The sequence below is a fragment of the Rhincodon typus genome, chromosome 17 (genome assembly GCF_021869965.1).
Source record: "Rhincodon typus isolate 14 chromosome 17, sRhiTyp1.1, whole genome shotgun sequence".
Taxonomy (NCBI): domain Eukaryota; kingdom Metazoa; phylum Chordata; class Chondrichthyes; order Orectolobiformes; family Rhincodontidae; genus Rhincodon; species Rhincodon typus.
The window spans coordinates 50,286,428-50,308,521 of record NC_063348.1 but is presented as its reverse complement, the minus strand read 5'-3'; the positions used below and the strand labels follow the sequence as shown (position 1 = coordinate 50,308,521).

Here is a 22,094-nt window from a genome sequence, read left to right as displayed (position 1 = left end):
ATCCCCTCCCCCCCCACTCCCACACCCACACCCACACCCTGTGTTCCACCTGTTGCATTCTGCACTAATTTGCCCCGATATGGTTCATTGTGTGAAAGCCAATCTTTTATATTGTTTATAAAATCTGTAATAGAAGTTCTTTTTTGAAACCCTAAATTTGATTGTCTTTATTTTGACCAGACGGGTTTCTGTGAAGAATGTCTTCAACACTAAGTGAAAAAGAAGATTTGAAAACAAAAGATTCTCATTCAGAGACATATGTGCCAAATGGTCAGTTGGAGATTGATGTCCGATCCAAGAGTTGTGATTTATCTTCTTCAGGGGACTCAACTACATCTCTCCTCTCTGCTATTTATCATGACAGTTATGAAAGTGAAGACGAGGAAAATGCGTCTCCAAACAAGCAGGCAGACAGACTTTCAAGCAGAGATTCAGAGTCTACTTCGAACAGCTGGAAAGACAGTGCTTCAAAAGAGCCAGTAGTTTCTACTCCACATGGACAAAAAAACTCCAGGTATACTTTTGCCTTTCAGGCAAATATAGGTTGAAAAAAAGGACAACATCTAATCGGTGTTTTCCTCCCAAAGTGGTTGACAGTATGCTCAACGTCATCAGTAATATTGTCAGTATGTTGTCTAACTTGCCTCCTCTCCAGCCATAGCTGGGATTGTGTTGCCCATGTCCTCACCTTCAGTCTTGCTCCTTGCCATCCCCTAGCAGCCTTTGAATTTACCAGGTCACCTATGATTTCTGCCACCTACAACATGACTCTAGGACCAAGCACATATTGAATACCCAGCTTTATTTCCTGGAGAGAATGTGTCTCCAGGAAATAATCTTGTTCAGCATTTTAGCACTGTAGTTTTAGTTGCCTATCCTCAAGCACTTTGATGTGCAGGAAGTACAGCATCTCTTCCTGCACCATTGTCCAGGAACCAAAGCAGTTCTTCTTTGCAAGACTTCTTCTGATCCACTGTTATCAGTTACCACTGCAGTTCCTTCAACATTAGGAAAACAAAGTGCTGATTAGATAATTGCTAAACCTAATGTGTCCTTTTATTGTACTGATATTCCAGTCTCTTGGAATACTAAATATCATATTCCATTGAAAGTTGGCCCTTAAGCAACCAAACTCTTTGCCATAGTTGGCTCCGTCCAGCCTGCAAATGATTCTGAAGATCAGATTTCGGTCTGATTCAATGACTCAATGATATCTGCACTTCTCATTTGCTGTCTATGTACAGGACGGTCCTTTCAGCACAACAGTGTTGCTTTGTATTTAATTTTTACTGGATTAATGTAGTTTAAAACAATCATGTAAAGATTTCTCATTTGTAATTAAAATAGTTATTGAGATAATTCTTTTTACAGAAAACCGTGTAGATTTAACATTTACTCTTGTCCATTTCAGTGATTGGTTCTGACATTGTGTTTTCTCAAGCTCGGTTAAAGAAAGTTGCCAGCTGAAACTAAAATGAACTGTTTTGCCGTTCAGAAATTGGCCTAATTTCTTCATTAAACCTGTAATTTCCTTAATTAACCATTTGCAGTTCAGCAGATTACATGTAGATAATGTGCAAGCTTGGAATTTGGTTTGCGGGCTTATTCTGCTTAATTACAGCCTGAGTTTCCATGTATAGCATGTGTATTTATAACTGTTTTAAAATGTAGTGAATGTAGTGGACTGACTTGCTGTAGTATCAAAGGTTGTTAGAACAGTGTTTGCCATCGACATTGTGACATTCATAAGAGGTACTGTTAGATCAATTCATGATATGGAAGAACTGTGTTATCATAGACCTTTATGAAACTTAAGGAATGTTTGCAAAATAATTTGTTACCTTGTGCAATATGTTTCTTCTGAATAAAGTCTGTAAAATTCTAACCTATAGTTCTGTTTCAACATAGAGACAACAAATGGTTGAAAACAGAAAGTCTGCACAGGAGCTGTAATTTGGAGTTTTTGAGAGATTCCACCACTTCTCTGCTCTCTCCTATTTACCATGACAGTTATGAAAGTGAGGAGGGGGATATTGAGGCCCCCATGACACCTGCAAGTAGAACTTCAAATAGAGGATTGATATCTACTGCAAACAAACAGAAAAGCATTGTATCAAAGAGACCAATGATGTTTACTGCAGTCAGACCAAAATCATCCAGGTACTTCATTCAGCAGTTGTCAGACCTGCTATATGTTATTAATTCATCGTTATTCACATTTTCTAAATTACACTTTTAGTTTAACTTAATCAAAAAAAAGGAAAACCAGAATTTTCTGTAACTAAATATACTATTCAACTGTTAGGATTCAGAGACATTGAATGCTGTTATTAAACTACTTTACAGGCCACTGATATCTATGAATTTTAAATCTTTCATGTATGATATTTGTCTTAATTACTTCAATACATCCACACAGTTGAATAGATATTGTCAATACTCACACTTGTTTAATTGGCAACTAGGTATTGCCTTAATTGGTGGTTCATCTTTTAAACCCGTAAGGAGGCAATGCCTTCAGCAACGAAAAGGAGAAAGTAATCAATTAAGTTGTAGCCTTCAATTCAGTACTGCAGCTTTAGAATAGAATGGTTAAATATAAGACATCTATATGTTGCAGCCCCAAAAATTATGTGAACCACGAATACTAAATCCGCATCTCACAATGGGTCATGTATTCACTCTAGGGTTTTAAAATCCTACTGATTCAGGATCAGTTCTGCAAATCTCAGTGATCTATAATCTGAGACTTAAAAAAACATACAATCATGTAGTAATTGAAACAATTGATTTCTCTTGCAGGAACTGATTGTTTCTTTAAATACCTCCAATAATGGAGGTCACATATTTAAACTGCACAGCACTGAATTAGTTTATTTTGGACACTTTGTAATTTTATACGGTCAGAATCTGTACCAGAAATTATCCTAATATCTTTCTACCCTAGTTTTCTTGTTCTTGCTACACAAAGGTACCATGGACCAACAGTTGTCTTACTGTTCTCGTAATCTAGAGGTCTAGACTGCCAATTTGGAGACATGGGTTCAAATCCCAACATGACAATTGGGGAATTTAAATTAACTAATGGTTTGATCCCAACTGATGTTATTACTGGGAAGTCAGATTCCAGATTGAAATTTGGTTTGATAAATAATAAAAAAAACTATCAAGGTGATCTTTCACTAAAATATAAGTACGCAATGCTGCAGATTTGGTTTTATCAATAAATAGTTTACTAAGCAAAAGAAATGAAGTAGAATAAATCTATTTACCTATTACACAATTAGAAAGATTTGAAACACACCCAAAAAACATATAATCCTCTCTATACTAACACCACCACTTTCAAGTACTCAAATTCTGTGCATTCCCTTCTCTATCTCATCTATAGGTTTGATTTAACTGTATCGGCGCCGCTTCGTGCTCCCACAAGGAACTCGAACAGTTCATCCACTTTACTAACACCTTCCACCCCAACCTTAAGTTCACCTGGACCATCTCTGATACCTCTCTCTCCATCCTGGACCTCTCTGTCTCCATCTCTGGTAACCACCTGGAAACTGATATCAGTTTCAAACCCACCGACTCCCACAGCTATCTCCCACTACACCTCCTCTCACCCACCTTCCTGCAAGAATGTGATCCCCTATTCCCAATTCCTCCATCTCCGCCGCATCTGCTCCCAAGATGAGGCTTTCCACTCCCAGACATCCCAGATGTCCTCGTTTTTCAAGGACCGCAACTTCCCCCTCAGTGGTTGAAAATGCCATCGACCGCATCCCTTGCGTTTCCTGCACCTCACCCTCACACCCCCTCCACGCAATAAAAACAAAGACAGAATACCCCTTGTCCTCACGTATCACCCCATTAGCCTCCAGATTCAATGCATCATTCTCTGCCACTTTCGCCACCTACAGTCTGACCCCACTACAAAGGGATATATTTCCCTCCCCACTCTTATCTGCCTTCCAGAGGGACCACTCTCTCCGTGACTGCTCCACACTCCCCACTAGCCCACCACCCCTGGCACCTTTCTCTGCAACTGCAGGAGGTGCTACACCTGCCCCTACACTTTCCCCCTCACCTCCATCCCAGGCTTCAAGAAAACCTTCCACATTAAACAGATGTTCACCTGCACGTCTGCTAATGTGGTCTATGGTATCCGCTGTTCCCGATGTAGCCTCCTCTACATCGGTGAGACCAAGCGGAGGCTCGGAGACCGCTTTGTGGAGCACCTACGCTCAGTTCGCGACAAACGACAACACCTCCCAATCACGAACCACTTCAACTCCCCTCCCACTCCCTGGACGACATGTCCATCCTGGGCCTCCTCCAGTGTCACAACGATGCTACCCGAAAACTGGAGGAACAGCACCTCATATTCCGCCTTGGGAGACTACAACCCAATGGCCTCAATGTGGACTTTACGAGCTTCAAAATCTCCCCACCCCCAACCTCATCCCAAGACCAGCCCCACTTCTCGTCCCCACCTCCTTGACCTGTCCATCTTCTCTCCCACCTATCTGCTCCTCCCACCTCACTGACCAACCCCCACCCCCACTTCCTACCTACACTCATCTCTACTAGCTTCATTCCCCGCCTCCTTGACCTGTCCGTCTTCCCTCCCACCTATCTACGCCGCTATCCACCTTCTATCACCGCTCCCCCCTCTCTCTCTTTATTTCAGAGCCCCCTTCCCCTCCTCCATTTCTGAAGAAGGGTCCAGACCCAGAACATCAGCTTTCCTGCTCCTCTGATGCTGCCTGGCCTGCTGTGTTCCTCCAGCTCCACACCTTGTTATCTCAGACTCCAGCATCGGCAGTTCCTACTATCTCTCTTGATTTAACTGTTTATTTTGATCCCTGTTCTTGAAAGTTTGGTAACTTTTTCTTTGATTATTAATATCATCGAGCTTAAACTTTCTTGAATCCCTTCACGGCTCCAATCAAACACTTGTGGCCTGAAATTTCAACTTTACACCGAGATAACTCTTTCATAACTGTTCCAAATGAACTCCTTTCTTTAGAACAAAGTGTTCTTCATTCAAACTCACCAGAATTTCTGCAAACTGAAACCAAATGCTTTCCAGTCTATAGGTTTTTTTCGTAAGCAAAAAAAAGTTCCTGATTCTTCTAAACCAAAAGCAAGCTAACACTTTACGATGTTTATTCTGTCTGATTATAAATCTCTCCTGATGCAAACAAATTCCCACTATTACTCTAGGAGCCAGAGACCCGATAACTATCTAGGGACTCGGGTTCAAATCCGCCACAGCAGATGGTGGAATTTGAATTCAATAAAATATCTGGAATTAAGAATCTCATGATGACCATTGTCAATTGTTGGAAAAACCCATCTGATTCCCTAATGTCCTTTAGGGAAGGAAACTGCCATCCTTAGCTGGTCTGGCCTACGTGTGACTCCAAACCCACAGCAATGTGGTTGACTCTGAATTGCCCTCTGGGCAATTAGGGATGGGCAATAAATGCTGCCTGATCAGTAATGCCCTCATCCTATGAATGAATTTTAAAAAAAGCCCTTCTCTCATCCTGATTTTAAAAATCATGACTCCAGAAAGATTTGTTATTAAACACTTTCCATAATTTTTATGTCTCAAACCTAGAACAAAACCCACATACCTCTAGTTCCGAATCTGACCTCTAAAATAAATGGTCTGCTTGGTAGCTTTATACCTACTGGTCTTGTGTTTGGTAACTGCAGTATGAATGCTCTGTTTGTTTCTTATCCAACTCATGCAGTGCTCCCAGATTGCTTGATAGAGTGTCATTTTAAAATCACTAATTGTCCTGTACATCTGTGCAAGTTATCAAGGGTCTATAAAAGTAAGATAAATATGACTCTTACATTTTCCTGTTGTATATTTTCAAGTGCTTCATGCACTTAATACACTGACTACTGCAGACATTGTATAAAATCTGTAATAAAATAATTACTTTGTTCCAAAGATTTAAGGTTTCATTAAGTAATGAAAAGTTCAGTGAAGAGGAAGAGCAACATTATAAGAAAGCTGATCTTACTGCCTGGGAGAAGTGGCTAATTAAGAAAGCAAAGGAAGAACGTGTAAAAACACAGAACAAATCTCAACAGGCAAGTCTTTCTATTAATGTGCCTATGCCACTAAATTTGAAAGTTGAATGACACAGTGCTTCCAAGTGAGTTTGTAGTAAATTGTACTGTTGCCTTGTTATTCTTTGTTTTTAGATTACTGAACTGAAACAAAAGCAGAGCTAAAGGTATTTGAATAAAGACAAACATCTATGAACAATGTTACAATGAAATTCCAACAAAATACGTGTTTCACACAATTTACTGGCTACTTTTTAAAATTACAGACTGTTTGTGAGAAATAAAAGTAATTTCAAGGACAATCATCAGCAAGTGGAATCTGTTGAGCTAAATTCTTGAGATCCAAAAATTTTATTGAGAGTTTATTTGAGCTAGCTTCAGTGTAAACCAGTTTACTTACTGTGACAGATTACTTCCGATACTGGCGTAATTGAATTTATTTTGATTTTTCTGGTGCCTGAAACTAATTCTGGATTGTTGTGAATTATGCAGTCCAATCAAGTTAGATTTTGTACTGTTTTTAAAATTTGGATTTTTCCTAATAACAGTGATGGCATTTTGACAATTTTTTTTGTGCACTGTAGGTATCGAAAGAAATTAAAGCAAGTTGTAACTGTTGATCAGATTTTTTTCTGATGAAGTCTTGCAATTTTTAATGGTATAGTGAAGCTCTGTTACTGCCTGTTTTCTTTATTTACTTGGCAACCAATCTTTAATGCTTCAAGGTACAATTGCTGAACTGATGAGGAAAATTCTAGTGGAATAGGAATTTAAGCTATTAAACTCTGTTGTAGCAACAGAGATGCTTGCCTTACATTAGTTGAAACTCAGTCGTAGCTGCTATTAACCAACAAGCCACACCATTCTTGTAGGTTAAACTAAGGAGCTATAAGACTGATGGACTGGGCAGGAGCTGAGCATGCTGGGGACTAGAGAGAAGCAATTATATGATCAAAGACGTTTGGATCTTCTGGATGGCATCAATTAAGATGGATAGTATATGATTACTCACCTTTAACTATCCCGCGATCAATGTCTTGGGCTTTGCATCTTAAAATACAATTACAATTTCCCACAAGCACCCAAAGATGAAATTGTTTTTGTAAGTTTTTGAATGTAAAAATGCTTTATTTATTATAGGAGATTATATTAAAACAAGCAAAGTTAAAAGAAGAAGAAGAACGTGAAAGGAAGAGGATTCTTGCAGAAGATGAACATAAACGTTGGGTGCAAAGAAAAAATGAAAAGGTAAAAGCACATATATTTGACCAAATAAAGTAAAAGTACTGCATGTGAAATGTAAATTTGATCTCCTCTCCTTGATCTTTGGAATGTTATTCAACATTTATTGGTGCCAGGGAGACATAGCAGAATTATACCAGCAATGACGGGACTTTGATTATTTGTAGAGATTAGAGAAGCTGAGATGGTTCCCTCTGGTACTGACCAGGTTAAAAGAAGACTTAATGAAAGATGCTTAACATAGGAACAGCAGTAGGCCATTCAACCCCTCGGGTCCAATGAGATCTAAATCTGAGGTCTTTAATAGATTAATTACGATGAAACTATTTCAACTAGCATGTTGATCAATAACTAAAAGCTCAAAATAAAACCAAATGGATAAAATTTATGAATTTTTTTTCATCTGGAATATGCATTATCTGAAAAGTCTGGTATGATCAGGTGAGTTGTGGTTGAACAGCTTCCTTTTTCTACTCATCAATTGGTTTATATGAAAAGGATATTCTTGCCAACTCAATGAATATTTGGCATGCTATGATCATAAAATCTATAATTGGCCAGGCTTTCTTGAGTTTTAACAAGAGATTCTATTTCATCTAGTTGAAGTAAAAGAATAAAATGCACTCTGCACACTCTAAATTCACGTGCATGCAGATTAGAATGGAGAACACAATATGTGAATTCACTCCTGCAAGTGGCCAAATCAGCCAAAAACAGTGAATCAGAAAAAAAGTCAATTTTCTGTAAGTGGAACTGAGAAATTTTGGAAAAAGTTCTTGCATCAGTCACAGGCTGCTTCTCCCTCTTGTTTCCTTTTGATGGCCAATCACAGCAAAGGAGGGAGAGAAACAGCCTGTGTTTGAAGGAACAGCAAGAAAGTGAGTAGCAGTGGGAAGCAAGGCTGGCAAGGTTGGTGGAAGTAAGTCTTGGACAGAAAGGGGGAACAGCCAGGGGATGGGATGTGGGTAGCAGGCAATGACTGGAGAAGGCTAGTTGGATGGTTAGAAAGGGGTGGGGAGGAGTGCCTGTGGCTCCAAAGTGGGACAGACTTTCTTATTGGGTCTTCTTGGGTACTTCTTGCAAGTGTCTCTGCATCTGCACCTATGGCTTTAAGCTGTTTGCTGACCACCCATACAAAAGATCTTTTTGAATATACTCATTTGCTATTTATGCATAGATGGCCAAGCCACTAAATTTTTGAGAAAAGTTATTAGGTTTGCAATTTAATATTCTTAGCCACTACAGTATTTGAAATTTTATCTTACAACTTGATATTTAGCATATAGAATGATAGAATTACACAGCACTGCGAGAAGCTCTTCAGTTCATCGTATCTGTTTGTAAAGCTAGAATTCTAATGTTGGAACCACCATTGTACGAATAGCCAGAACACTGCAAGACTATCAGTTGAATGACTTAGTGATATTTAGCAAAATGGACTACATTCCTGTATGCTGTACCTCCATGGTAGAATATTAATTTTGGAATGCACTATTGATTTCTCAATGGAAATATATGATTAACAGAGACCAAGCACCTCCCATTTTGAAGGATATTCATCCTACAGCAGCAGCTGGAGTACGGGTTGCACTCCTTCCTGGACTTTAAGATAAAACCAGTTTTGTTTAAATGAAAGTGAAGTGTTTTGTTTCTGCTGGAGGGGAATGTCACTAATAAAAGCATACATGACAGGAGGGAGCTCCCTTGAAGCCCATTCTAAACCTGTTTCAGGTAAGGACCCTGCAGGTTTCTTAACATTTTGTAAAATTAGTTGCTTGACTTGCACCGAATAAATTAAAAATCATCAATGGGAAGAAAGCAAAGCGGATCTCCTTCTCTCGTTGATAAGCAGATCTTCAGAACTCCATTGGAAATGTATCTTTTAAAATATTAGCCATAGGGTTCGGTACTTTTGCATCAGCTATGGCTGCTTTTTTGTTGCTTTAATCTTCCTCTGTGATGGACTGTAGGTTCAATATGTCAGAGCTGACCCCACAGCACTTTCCATGTTTGTATACATCAATCCAGCTATTTTCTTGAACTATTGCACCCCATGTGTGTGTTTTTCTTCGGTGTTACTTTTAAGCATTTTTAACCAGATCTTTGCTGTTTCATTAATTCCCTTTCTCAGCTCTCCTGTTTCTTTTAGCTTCTGTCACTGGCCTTTTTCTCTCTTGCACTCTCTTGCTGTGTTTTTACTGTCACATTTTTAAGTACTAATCCAGGTTTTTTTTTAAAACTCTTTGCTTTTTAAGTCAACAACTTGTATTAAATAGCTTCTTTGATGTAGAATGTGCCAAGTTACTTCACAGGAGCATTATCAAAAACAATTTGACAGAGTCGCTTAATCAGTTACGAGGGGAGATGTCTAGATTCTTTATCAGAGGTAGGATTAGAGAGGCAACTTAAATGAGAGGAGAGAGGGGGAAGGATAATGAGCCCTATGACAGGAATTCCAGTGCTTTAGAGTCTCAACAGCTGAAGGCATGGCTGCAAATACTCCAAGACTCATGTCCCTAGCTCTGATAAATTACTCGAGTTTTTTTTTAAATCTTTCCTCTGTTAACTTAGTATTCCCTCCTTGTAACAGCACCCTCCTTGCCTGCTTCAACCTCTAATTGCCTTTATGGATACTATAATCTCTGGAACTACTCAACCTGCTTTCTAAAACATTCCAGCATTTCCTATTGTCTGACTTTCCACTTGTAATACCATTGGTAATCAGCTGGTTTGTAAGTAACATTATATTAAGTGACTGTACAAACCATATCTTCTTATTTTTGATATTTTTATTGTGGACTGAAGTGAGAAAAGACCTCTTTTAGAGATCAAGGATTGTTGAAGGAATACTGCACTTTTTAAGTGGTCATTGTAAGTGCTGTTTAGACAGCTGTTTGTGCAGGCATGTCCCACCTTCACATTGTGTTGTTTGGCACTATCACCGTGCTAAATGGAACAGACTTGGAGCAGATCTGATGACATAAGACTGGGCATCCATGAGGCACTGTAGGCCATCAACAGCAGTGAAATTGTACTCCAGCACAATCTGCAATGTCATGACCCAATATCCCCAACTCATTACCATCAAGCCAAGGGATCAACCCGGCTTCAATGGAGAGTGCAGGAGTGCATGCCAGGAGCAGCACCAAGCATACCTGAGGATGAGGTGTCAACCTGCTGAAGCTCCCAAACAGGTACTTGTGTGCCAAACATCTTAAGCAGCGAGTGATAGACACAATCAACAGAACAGATCTAAGTTCTACAGTCTTGCGACATCTGGTTGTGAATGCTGGTGAACAATTAAACACCTCACTGGAGGAGAAAGCTCCACAAATATCCCCATCCTTAATGATCAAAGAGCCCATCAGTGCAAAAGATAAAGCTGAAGCATTCGCAGCAATCTTCAGCTGGAAATGCCTAGTGGATGATCCATTGTGGCCTCCTCCAGTGGACACTAGCATCACAGATACCAGTCTTTAGCCAATTTGATTCACTCCAGATGGTATCAAGAAACAATTGGAGGCACTGGATACTGCAATGGCTAAGGTCCCTGACAACAGTCCAGCAATAGTACTGAAGACTTCTGCTCTAGAACTTGCTGCTCCCCTAGCCAAGCTGCTCCAGTACTGTTACAACACTGGCATTTACCCAACAATGTGGAAAGTTGCCTAATTATGTCCTGTACACAAAAAGCAGGACAAATTCAACCCACCCAACTACCGCCCCATCAATCTGCCCTTGATCATCAATAAAGGGATGGAACACATCATCAGCAGTGCTAGCAAACAGCACCTGCTCACTGGAGCCCAATTTGGCTTCTGCCAGGGCCATTCAGTTTCAGGCTTCATTACTGCCTTGGTTCAAACGTGGAAAAAAGAGCTGAGTTCCAGAGGTGAGGTGGGAATGACAGCCCTTGACATTGAGGCCACATTCAACCAAGTTTGCCATTAAGGAATCCTAGAAAAACTGGAATCAAAGGGGCAAGCTCTCTGCTGGTTGGAGTCATACCTGGCACAGAGGATGAGAGTTGTGGTTGTTGGAGATCAGACATCTCAGCTCCAGGAAACCTCTGCAGGAGTTCCTCAGACAATATTTTAAGGATGTTGCTGGGACTGGAGGGTTTGAGTCAGGAGAGGCTGAATAAGCTGGGACTTTTTTCACTGGAACAGAGGGGTTGAAGGGTGACCTTTATAGAGGTTTATAAAATCATGGGGGACATAGGTATGGTGAAAAGCAAAAGTCTTTTACCTAGGAAATGGGGAATTCAAAAGTCAGGGGCATAATTTTAAGGTTAGAGGAGAAAGATTTAGAAAGAACCTGAGGGGCAACTAATTCATAGAGGGTGGTTCATATGTTGAATAAACTACTAGAGGAATTGGTACATGTAGGTACAGTTACAACATTTGAAAGATATTTGGACAGGTACATAAATAGGAAAGGTTTAGAGGAATATAGGCCAAATGTAGGTATATGGGACTAGTTTAGTTTTGGAAACTTAGTTGACTGGAAAGTCTGCTTCCATGCTGTATGATTCTACAGGGTAGTGTCCTAGACCCAGTCATCTTCAGCTGTTCATCAGTGACCTTCCCTCCATCATAAGGTCAGAAACGGGGATGTTTGCTGATGATCGCACAAAGTTCAGCACTGTTCATAATTTTTCTGATACTGAAACTATCTGTGTTCAAATGCAAGAAGGTCTGGCCAATACCCAGGTTTGGGTGAAACAAGTGGAAATTAGCGTTTGCACCACACAAATCCAGAAAATGACAATCTTGAGTAAGAGGCAATCTAACTGCAGTGCCTTGACATTAAATGCTGTTACCATCACTGAATCCTCCACTTTCAACATCCTTGGGGTTACTATTCACCAGAAACTCAACTGGACTCACCACATAAATACAGTGTATATAAAAGCAGGTCAGAGGCTAGAACACTGTGACAAGTAATTTAACTACTGTCTCCCCACTTGCCTGGATTGGTGGAGCTGGAACAACACTCAAGAAGCTTGACACCATCCAGGACAAAACAGCCCACTTGATTGGCTCTGTATCCCCAAGCATCCACTCCCTCCATCTCCAAAGCAGAAATTCACTAAAGACCACTTCCATATAGAAGGAAAGAGCGGCACATATTTGGGAACAAAATCTTGGGAATTCCTTCCCTAAGGGCATTCTGGGCCAACTTACAGCACATGGACTGCAATAGTTCAAGAAGACAACTCACCACCATCTTATCAAGGACAACTAAGGAAGAACAAAATATACTGGACTAGCCAGCGGTGCCAACGTCCTACGAGTGGGGAAAAGAAATTGTGGGGGTGGAGGCGGGGAGCGAAAACCTGGCTCCAGGTGAGCTCGAGCTAGGCAGGGTGCTGTGTAAAAATTAAGCTTTGGCCAGAATCAAGTAGCTGATTGATCTGTGGACTAGTGAACAGTTATCAATGAAAAATGTCTCCTGTCTGCCAGGTAGCTTGGGGATGTGAATGTTCAGGACAGGAACCATCAGACTTCTGGAAGGGAAGTTGCTGTTTTGCTCTGCAGTAAAGTGTATTTCAAGCTTGAAGATTTCCAGTTTATTTTCCTTCATAAGTTGCTACAATCTGTGCATTTTGATTATTAAGTCAGAGACCTTTATAAGTATCAAGCACACCCTCCACCCCGTGCCTTCTGCAAACACGTTCCTAGAGAAGGAAGATCAAGAAGCAGTGTTCTGATCAGAAAAGTGATCAACATAGCAAGCCTGTGGAACAGGCACCACTGAATAGTCTTTCCATTTTTTTTGTATCTGTCTACAGTATGTAGAAAGTGACATTTGTAAATGGGCTAGTTATGGGTTAACTAGTAGATATACATATATAAATGGTTCATAATGATTTATCTGTAGTTAGAATCTATTTATTTGCAATAAATAGTAACTTTTGTTAAGAACAAAAACCTGGTTTGTGCGTTCTTTTAACCTTGGTCAAATTTGGGAAGTCTGTATAGTTTTTACAATCTTTACCTATTATGACAACTTGGGGAATAGCAGGGGCTTGGTTTCCAGCATGTTACCCCAGTGAAGTGTGACATGGCCAAGACAGTGAGAGCTATTAAACCTTTCACAATTTCCCTAATAATTATCAGTTGTCAACAATAGTTTTCCAGTGACCAACATTTGTCAATATTATGTATAAGTGTACATTCTTTCAAGTAACTTTAAAGGTCTTGACTACAGTGCACAGTCTAAGTACTACACAATTGCACCTGGGTTTTAGCCTGGTTTTCCATTTGCCTAATGTGTATGTGATCTTACACTTTTGCACAGTCCATTTGTATTGTGTGGTTAGATTGAGTGCCAACTACAACTGATGAAAGGACTAATGTAAATCAACCTTACTGCTGTTTTTCTATTATATAAAAACAAATTAACATATTTGTGTGTGATAGATTTTAAGTTTACTTTTGCAAATATTGCAACTTGCATTGTGCCCAAGTAGAAATTAAATTTAGGGCACTGAATTTCAAAATGTAAAGCATGTATTGTAGGTCAACTTCTACAGTAGATACCAAGAACCTGTAGTCCCAATGTTGCAAATAGGTTTCATTCTTAAGTGCACGGTTAAGTCAATTTGGATGCAAGTCAGAATATAATACAGGACAACATAAGATAGTTGCTTGTAAGAATGAGGAAATGTTCACATGTCATAGGATCCCTCCAGTGTGGAAGCAGGCCATCAGCCCATCGAGTCCCCATCAGCACACTGAAAAGCATCCCACCCATACCCACCCACCCACCCCATCCATGTTGTCTTGACCTGGTATGAAAATGTATCTGTGTGTTTTGGGATAAAGGGGGATATAGGTTAGATCTGCAGAGTAGCTCAGTTCAAATCCATTTTATTTTTACCACTTATTGTAAGAACATATTTTGCCTTAATATACGTGTTACTTTTTTATTTTACACAACAAACCTGGTGAATGCCTCTTTTGCTCTAGTTAAAAGTAATAAAGAGAAGCAAACCAGTCTGGTGCTTAAATGAGATTGTTACAGTTTTGGTACATCTCGTGGAGTAGTGGGGTTTGATTTCCACAGCATTCCTCCCATTAGACTCGCAATAACTATCGTAAATAAAGTAGACGCATGTACACGAGCAAGCAGGACCTCAAATATTGCTAATAAAACTTCTAGTATTTAATTTTAAGTATTTGGTAGATCAGATTGTTGAAACTAATTTCAAATAGAAGAGCTAGACTAAGAGTAACACAAACTCTAGTCCAGAATCCAACTAAAGCCTCAAACTAATGCGTAATATAAAAATCAATTACTTCTGCAGTTCCTTCAAGTTCTGAACATTGATACTACATCACTTTATAAAACCATTTCACGTCTACATCCTGATAATTCATAGGCAGCATTGGCGTTTTTCACTCCACTACGTTATTTTTGGGAAGGTCTGAATGAAAATGTTCTTATTTATTCAAAACTCTCCAACCATTTCCTATTCTGTAATATGTACTATATACTCAATTACTCTGGTCTTAATTAAGTCCAGTGGTTACTAAAACCCAAATGATTTCAGAATCCTCACTCTCAGTCAAATTTCATTAATTATGGCATCATTTACACCACAATCTTAAGATCCAACTTGCAATGGCTCCTCACCTGAATGTTGCCTATTCCGCACTCTTCCTAATTTTCAGTAGCAGAGTTCTCATCCATGAGGACCTTGCAATCTGGAATTAATTTTCTAAAACTGTCCTCCTGTAGCACTTTACATATTTTAATAAGTTTTAATTGCAATTAATGAACAATAGCCTATTTTCTGAAGTGCAAAGTTGTCCACTGTCAGAAGCCAGTTCATTGGTAACAACCCTGTTCAAGTCAGAATGATAAAAGTTAAAGCTTAATCCTCAAGATTTAAGCACATAACCAAGGCTGACCAGAGCAGTATATGGGGAGGATGACGCTGTCCGGAAGGTATCAATTTTCAAAAGAAATATTAAACTGAAGCACCATCTGCCTTATGACGTGAATACAAAAAATCCCACTGCATTGTTTGAAGAGGAACAGGTCAGTTGTTCCAACATTGATCATTCAACTGAAATTACAAACTCAGGTCTAGTCATTCTCTCATTACTTGAATTTTGTCGAATGTGGCTTTCACAGTTCCTTATGTAACAACAGTGACTACGCAGAGATAGTAAGAACTGTGGATGCTGGAGTCAGGGATAACACAGTGTGGAGCTGGAGGAGCACAGGGGGCCAGGAAGCATCAGAGGAGCAGGAAAGTTGACATTTCGGGTGGGGACCCTTCTTCAGAAATGGGGGAGGGGAAAGGGAGACCCAGGCTGGACATGTCGCCCAGGGAGTGGGAGGGGGAGTTGAAATGGTTGGTGACTGGAAGGTGTTGTCGTTTGTTGTGAACAAAGCGCAGGTGCTCTACAAAGCAGTCTCCGAGCCTCCGCTTGGTCTCACCAATGTAGAGGAGGCCACATCGGGAGCAGCGGATGCAATAGACCACATTGGCGGTTGTGCAGGTGAACCTCTGTCTGATGTGGAAGGATTTTTTGATTCCTTGGATGGAGGTGAGGGGGGAGGTGTAGGGGCAGGTGTAGCACCTCCTACGGGTGCAGGGAAAGGTGCCAGGGGTGGTGGGGCTAGTGGGGAGTGTGGAGTGGACAAGGGAGTCACGGAGAAAGCGGTCCCTACAGAAGGCAGCTGGGCATGGGGAGGGAAATATATCCTTGGTTGTGGGTTCAGATTGCAGGTGGCGTAAGTGGCGGAGAATGATACGTTGAATCCGGAGGTTAGTGGGGTGATATATGAGGACAAGGGGGATTCTGTCTTTGTTTTTGTTGCAGGGAGGGGATGTGAGGGGAGCAGTGCAGGGAACGCAAGAGATGCGGTCAAGAGCGTTTTCAACCACTGAAGGGTGGAAGTTGCAGTCCTTGAAATAAGAGGATATCTGGGATGTACGTCGCATTTTGACGTTGCTGATGTTGTGAGCGATACTTTACATGTGAAAATTCTAAATATTATTTGAGACATAATTAAATGCAATGATTTACTATATTCCTGTGGGAACATGACATTTAATGAAATGGAATATAGACTGAAAATGCTTAGATGTCAGGAAGTAGTTGCAACAGAGAAGCAAAGTTAGTGTTTCAGTTTGTCTTCAGTTTGTCAGAATACAAAAATGGTATGGATGCAACAGGCTTTATGTAACTATGGAAGCAAGGAAAGAAGGTGAGGGAAAAATGACAAAAAGTGCAAGACAAAACAGGATGGTACTAGGACAAATTTCTTCACCAAGATTAGCTAAAAGAGAACATTCAGACAACGGAACTGTATAACGTACATGTGCATTAAAAATGTTTCAAATTATTCCATCTAGGAAGCCAGCTGAGAATCAGATGAAACACGTAAACCACACTGAAAAATGTCTTTACATGACAAAAAGAAATTAAAATAAAATGATACATAACATCTTGATGTTAGACAGTTGGAGAGTTACGTAATTGCCCTATCAGAATTATTGTTGACACGTATGAGATAAATCACATCTCTGCTGTCATTGTGCATCTTAAGGATATGACAAATTAAGAATTATTTGTTTTGCAGTGACATAAATAAGTTTTGTTTTAACATATTCTATTCTGTTGCATCATAATTCATGTATTTCTGTATCCTATTGTAAGGTCCTGCCTGTTGCGGGTGAAGAAAATTTACATGAATTTTTACATATGCTTATTGTGTGGCCAATGTATTGGTTATAGGAGAAAATGGAAAAAGAAATAAAGCTTCGCAAGGAGCAGGAGGAAAAAATAGCCAAGGAACAAGAAAGAGGACTCGCAGCAAGAAAAGCAAGTGAAAAATTTGAAGAATGGCTTAAGAAAAAGAAGTTGCAGAAAATGGAGACTAAAAGGATAGAAAAGGTAGGATTATCTATCCTGGTAATTATCTGTCCTGGTATTTTTCATAGTGTTATTTTTGGTGGTGTTAACAAGGACCTGCTTAATAGTGTCACATTGCAAAATTGTACTAGATTAAAACCCATTTTATCCCATAATTTTAAGTACTGGATTAAAATTTTAAATGCAACTGTTGCAGGATCCCAATAACAGGATATTGTAAATGCTTTCTGGACTATATTTAAACTTAAAATTACATGTACAGTTTCTGCTCCCTATATATTACCAAACAGCACTGTTCTCCCTCACTGTCTTGAATTAAATGGCTATTCGTTTCCACATGTATGACCAGGGCATTCAAATAGGAGCGTAATTGCTTGCTTGGATGGCTCTGTTTTTGGTCAGTAAGCAATAGCTGTGTGATAACTGCAAATAATATTTATTTTGTCTTGTATCTTCAGAATGAAGAAGAAAAGAGAATAGCTGAAACACAAGAAAGGAAGGAAAAGGCAGAAAAGGTTTACCAAGAGTGGTTAGAAAAGGTCAAAAACAGGCCTCGGACTGTCCCAAGCAGCTTCGGTTATGCTAATGGTAAACTCACAGGTTTGTGTCACTTTCCTCTCCAACTAGTCCATATTTAAAGTCACCCTGTTTAGCATCGTTTCAGTTTAATATCTGTAGCTTGTTAAGACCAGAAACCTCATTTAGCATCACTAGAATCATTATAATATTTGAATGATCTTATCCAACTATTTTGACATGATATCTCCTTCTCCAAGCCTTCAGACTCATGGTATCTCCAAGTGTCACTCCGCTGTCTAAATTCTGGAACAGGGACAACACCCACCAGGCCCCAGACTGCCCATTAGAGCTGCCACCTGGCCGCACTACAGTTACTGACTGGTAGCTTTGCCTGAGGAGTGCTACTGTCCTCAGGGACAAGACAGAGTCAGTCTACAAGGTGCTGCTACTTTTGAGCTCAGCAGCACAACCCTCCCACTGGCCTGCAGAGCACTGACCAAGACTGGGTTCACTAGTACACCCTTTCCTCACCAGCTAGAAGGCAGGGTCCCCACAGCAGACTGCGGCTTACATCTGGCAGAACTGTGCAGGAGGACTGCTGAACTTCATCAGACCAGTGATGCCATTATCCTCTGCCCCAGAGCTCCAAAGGTACAACTACAATCTTTTAATTTATTTTCTGCTGAGAAGGTCCTACAGAACCTATTTACAATTTTAACATTGATTCCTATCAATGCTGCAATTAAGTCTTTTCACTTAGAAGTTACAATTTTGAGAACGCATATCTACCTTGAAGTGAGGCCATCTGTACCTAAATAAATTAAATGTTTTCATGCAAACATGTCCTCCATTTGAAATTGTAGTTGCACATATGAAATTCAAACTAAAATATGGTATTTAAAAATATTAGCACTGAAGAAATATATAAAATGTGAACTGCTGTATTCAGAGTTTTATATTCCAAATGTTTTCTCTGTTTTGAAAATGTTTGCTCATTTGATAACATTACAAATTAAATATGACAGTTTAGAGTCTGGAAGATGCTTGGGTCATGTTGAAAGGTTATGATGACTTGCGAGATGTGTGAGTGAATGTAATAGAGTTTGAGTGTTTTAACCTTGAGATACGTTATTGCCTTGCAACACATTTTCATGTGTGTTATCTACATAACAAGTGGAAATATAGTCAATTATTTCCTTTGTGTGGTTATGCTCATGGGCATCTGTGACAGTCAGAAACAGTCAGTTGGATCTTGTCTGTATTCAACAGACAAGTGATATTGAAAGTTGATTGATCTGTGACTGCAAAGGAATTCCATATCTTTTATAAAAAATATTATTCTTGGTATGCCTGTTTATTATTATCCTTAAACCTGACTGATAGTGTGGTGTTTTGCAGAATATTCTGTAAGAATGAACTCTAGGTTAATTGCGTGATCTGGAGCATGTCATTGGATATCGTATCTTAATATTTATTTCAAAAGGCAACCTGTACTGAGATTTATGTGATCAGATTGCTAACCATCAATTTAATCCAGTGAGAAAAAAAGTACTTTCTGGGGATTCAGCTATTAAGCTTCACTGCTACTCAACAGCACAAAAAAAACCTTCCATTTTTTTTTGATCTTTCTTGACTTCATGCTTCTCCAGCATATCACATTTCAGACAGTTGCCTGTAGGACAGTGGGATGTGTGCACATAACTTTCAGAAAAACATTGCAGAGATTGCAGCTTCTGTTCTTTCTGTGTGCCATCCTGCTGCTGATGCTGGATCAGCAGTTTTTGTTTCGCAGCTGGTTTTGATTGCCCGTTGCTGGTTGCTGTTGCGCTGTGTAGAAGTAAGCATGCCCTATAGCCGTACTTTTGTGTTGCCGAGTGCTGTCATTCCTTGTTTGGTTGATGACAACCAGAACAGTCTCCTGCTTACCGCACTCCAGTTTGACAAATGTGTTCCAGCTTCCATCAATGTTTGTGAAGATCTGCTGAAGGTTTAAGTTTCCCTTGTTGTTTGACTTCATTTTACATTTCACTTTTCTGTCCAGTGTGAAACCTGGAGGGTATTCTAGCTTTTGCCATATATGGTGATGGATTTTTCTTTCAAATTTCAACTTGTGTGAAAGAAATGCTGCAGTTTATTTACAATGGACCCTTTCTATTCTAATTGACTTTGCCTTTCCCATTGTAAAGCACATTAGTCTCTACATCTCTCCTTGACAGTTTATTGAAATGGAAAACTTATGGCGAATTCTGAATCTTACACTGCATGAGAGAACCAGAAAGCACCAACCCAAGCTACTTTCTTTTCACTTATGAAAGGAAGCATCTTTTTTCGGTTTTCTATAAACTGTTGACTATTGATATGGTATTTTTGAAGAAAGTCATGAAAATTCTACTATTATTTACTGATCTTTGTTTGCACTCCTGCTGCATCAGTACTGGAAATGTTATATAACCTGCTGCTTCATGTGTATTTCTCTTTTCTTTTGGGTTGTCTGGAATGCCTTCAGGCAAAATTCCCTCGAGTATGAACAATTTTGAGTTGCCTTTTGAAACAACATAGGCCTGTTTTGTTGATTTTGCAATTAATATCTTATAGGTTACTATGATGGATGTTCATATCCAGCACCAACTTACTGCAATCCAATTCCATGGAAGCCTATTCCTGTGCCACACACCGAAGACACCATGAAAAAAAGAACTTGCAAGATGAAAGAGAAGCCAAAATCCAACTGTGTATATAGAATGCATTCAAATATGGCTTTCAGACCAAAGGACAATCTAATTGTTGGAACAGCTTGGAAGAAATCAAGATGACTTTTTTTTAAACTGACTGCATTAGTAGTAAATTCAATGATTTAAATTTTCACTCGTGTACTTTTTCTTTTGATATTAATGCCAAGAATATACTTTTTGATCCATATTTGTATTTGAATTAAAAATGGTTTGATATTTTCTCATGAGTCTCGTCAATGGTGTTTTTACTCAAATTTTCATTAAACAGTGCAATAGAATATGAAGTGTAGTCTTATGAATGTTTCCTTCAATAAGCCAGCCATAATGAAAAGTTATGGAGGTAAACAAAATACGGTGCATTCTCGTATTATTTTCCTGTTAATGAAAACCAATTGCCATTTTACAACAATGGTAAGTAGATTGGAGAATTAGTTCATAGAATGCATTTATGACAGTTTCCTATAACAGGAAGTTGAGGAAATAATTAAGAAACGGGCTATTTAAATCTAGTATTGTGTAATGAGACAGAGTTAATTAGTAGTCTAAGTGTAAAGGATCCATTGAGGAAGACCGATCCTAATATGTAGACATTTCATTTAGGGTTTAAGAGTGATGCATCCCAAGCTATGTCAGTAAAATTAAATAAAGTCAGGAACATAGGTATGAGAGTGAATTGGATAAGGTAGATTGAGAAATTAGATTTAAAGATCTAACAGCAGTAAGGCAATGGTGAACATTTAAATAAAGAAATCATAATTTTCAATGAACATACCTCCTTAAGAAATTAAACCCTTCATGGGAATATTGGCCTGACTGTGGCAGACTGAAGAAGTTAAGGATAGTGTTACATTAAAATGTTGCAAATTTGGGCAGTAAACTGAGAATTTCAGTTCTGATGATCACCAGACTCGAAATGTTAACTCTGTTTCCTTCCCACAGCTATTGCCAGACTGGCTGAGTCTCTCCCGCAATTTCAATATTAAAAGCAAATTGTGTGATCTTTTGTAAGTATGTTAGAAGGAATGGATGAGCAAAAGTAAACATAGGTTCCTCTAGCAACTAGGGAAGTGTTACTAGAGAAAAATGAAATGGCAATAGAGTCACAGAGGTCTACAGCACAAAGAAAAGGCCCTTTGGCCCATCAAGTCTAAACCAGTCAAAAACAAGAACCTAAGCATTCTAATCCCATTTTCCAGCACTTGACCCATAGCCATGTCTACCATAGCATTGCAAGTGCATCTCTAAATACGTTTTAACATTCAGCAATATAATATTGTGTATTAGTCTTCACGATAGAAAACCAGAAAAACATACCAGAATCAATAGGGAACTAAAACTAGAGAGTGAGGAGCTTAATAATAAAGAAAAAGTACTTAAATTAATGTGAACTAGGAACTGACAAATCTTTCAATCTCAAAAATTGAAATAACTGGATGCTCGAAATCAGAAACAAAAACAGAAATTACTGGTAAAGCTCAGCAGGTCTGGCAACATCTGTGAAGAGAAATCAGAGTTAGCGTTAACTCTGGCAGTGAAATAGGCAGCATACGCACTCCTGTGTCCTGGCTTGCCCTCTTTGTCTGCATTTTTTTTCCTTTATCCTTCTTCCCTTTCTTTT

The 22,094-nt window shown here is 39.2% G+C and overlaps 1 protein-coding gene across 2 annotated transcripts in view; it reads left to right on the top strand.

Annotated features, from left to right (window-relative positions):
* LOC109915968 (coiled-coil domain-containing protein 34) overlaps nucleotides 1-20,703 on the top strand; it is a 31,648-nt gene extending 10,945 nt beyond the window's left edge. For both annotated transcript variants that reach the window (XM_048606801.1, XM_048606800.1), the window contains exons 2-8: nucleotides 181-514; nucleotides 1,909-2,160; nucleotides 5,967-6,108; nucleotides 7,228-7,335; nucleotides 17,088-17,246; nucleotides 17,684-17,825; nucleotides 20,340-20,703. In XM_048606801.1, the coding sequence (XP_048462758.1) occupies nucleotides 198-514; nucleotides 1,909-2,160; nucleotides 5,967-6,108; nucleotides 7,228-7,335; nucleotides 17,088-17,246; nucleotides 17,684-17,825; nucleotides 20,340-20,557 (1,338 nt within the window). In that variant the 5' untranslated portion in view covers nucleotides 181-197 and the 3' untranslated portion in view covers nucleotides 20,558-20,703. The remainder of the gene's footprint in view (nucleotides 1-180; nucleotides 515-1,908; nucleotides 2,161-5,966; nucleotides 6,109-7,227; nucleotides 7,336-17,087; nucleotides 17,247-17,683; nucleotides 17,826-20,339) is intronic.
* Nucleotides 20,704-22,094: the final 1,391 nt, after the last annotated feature.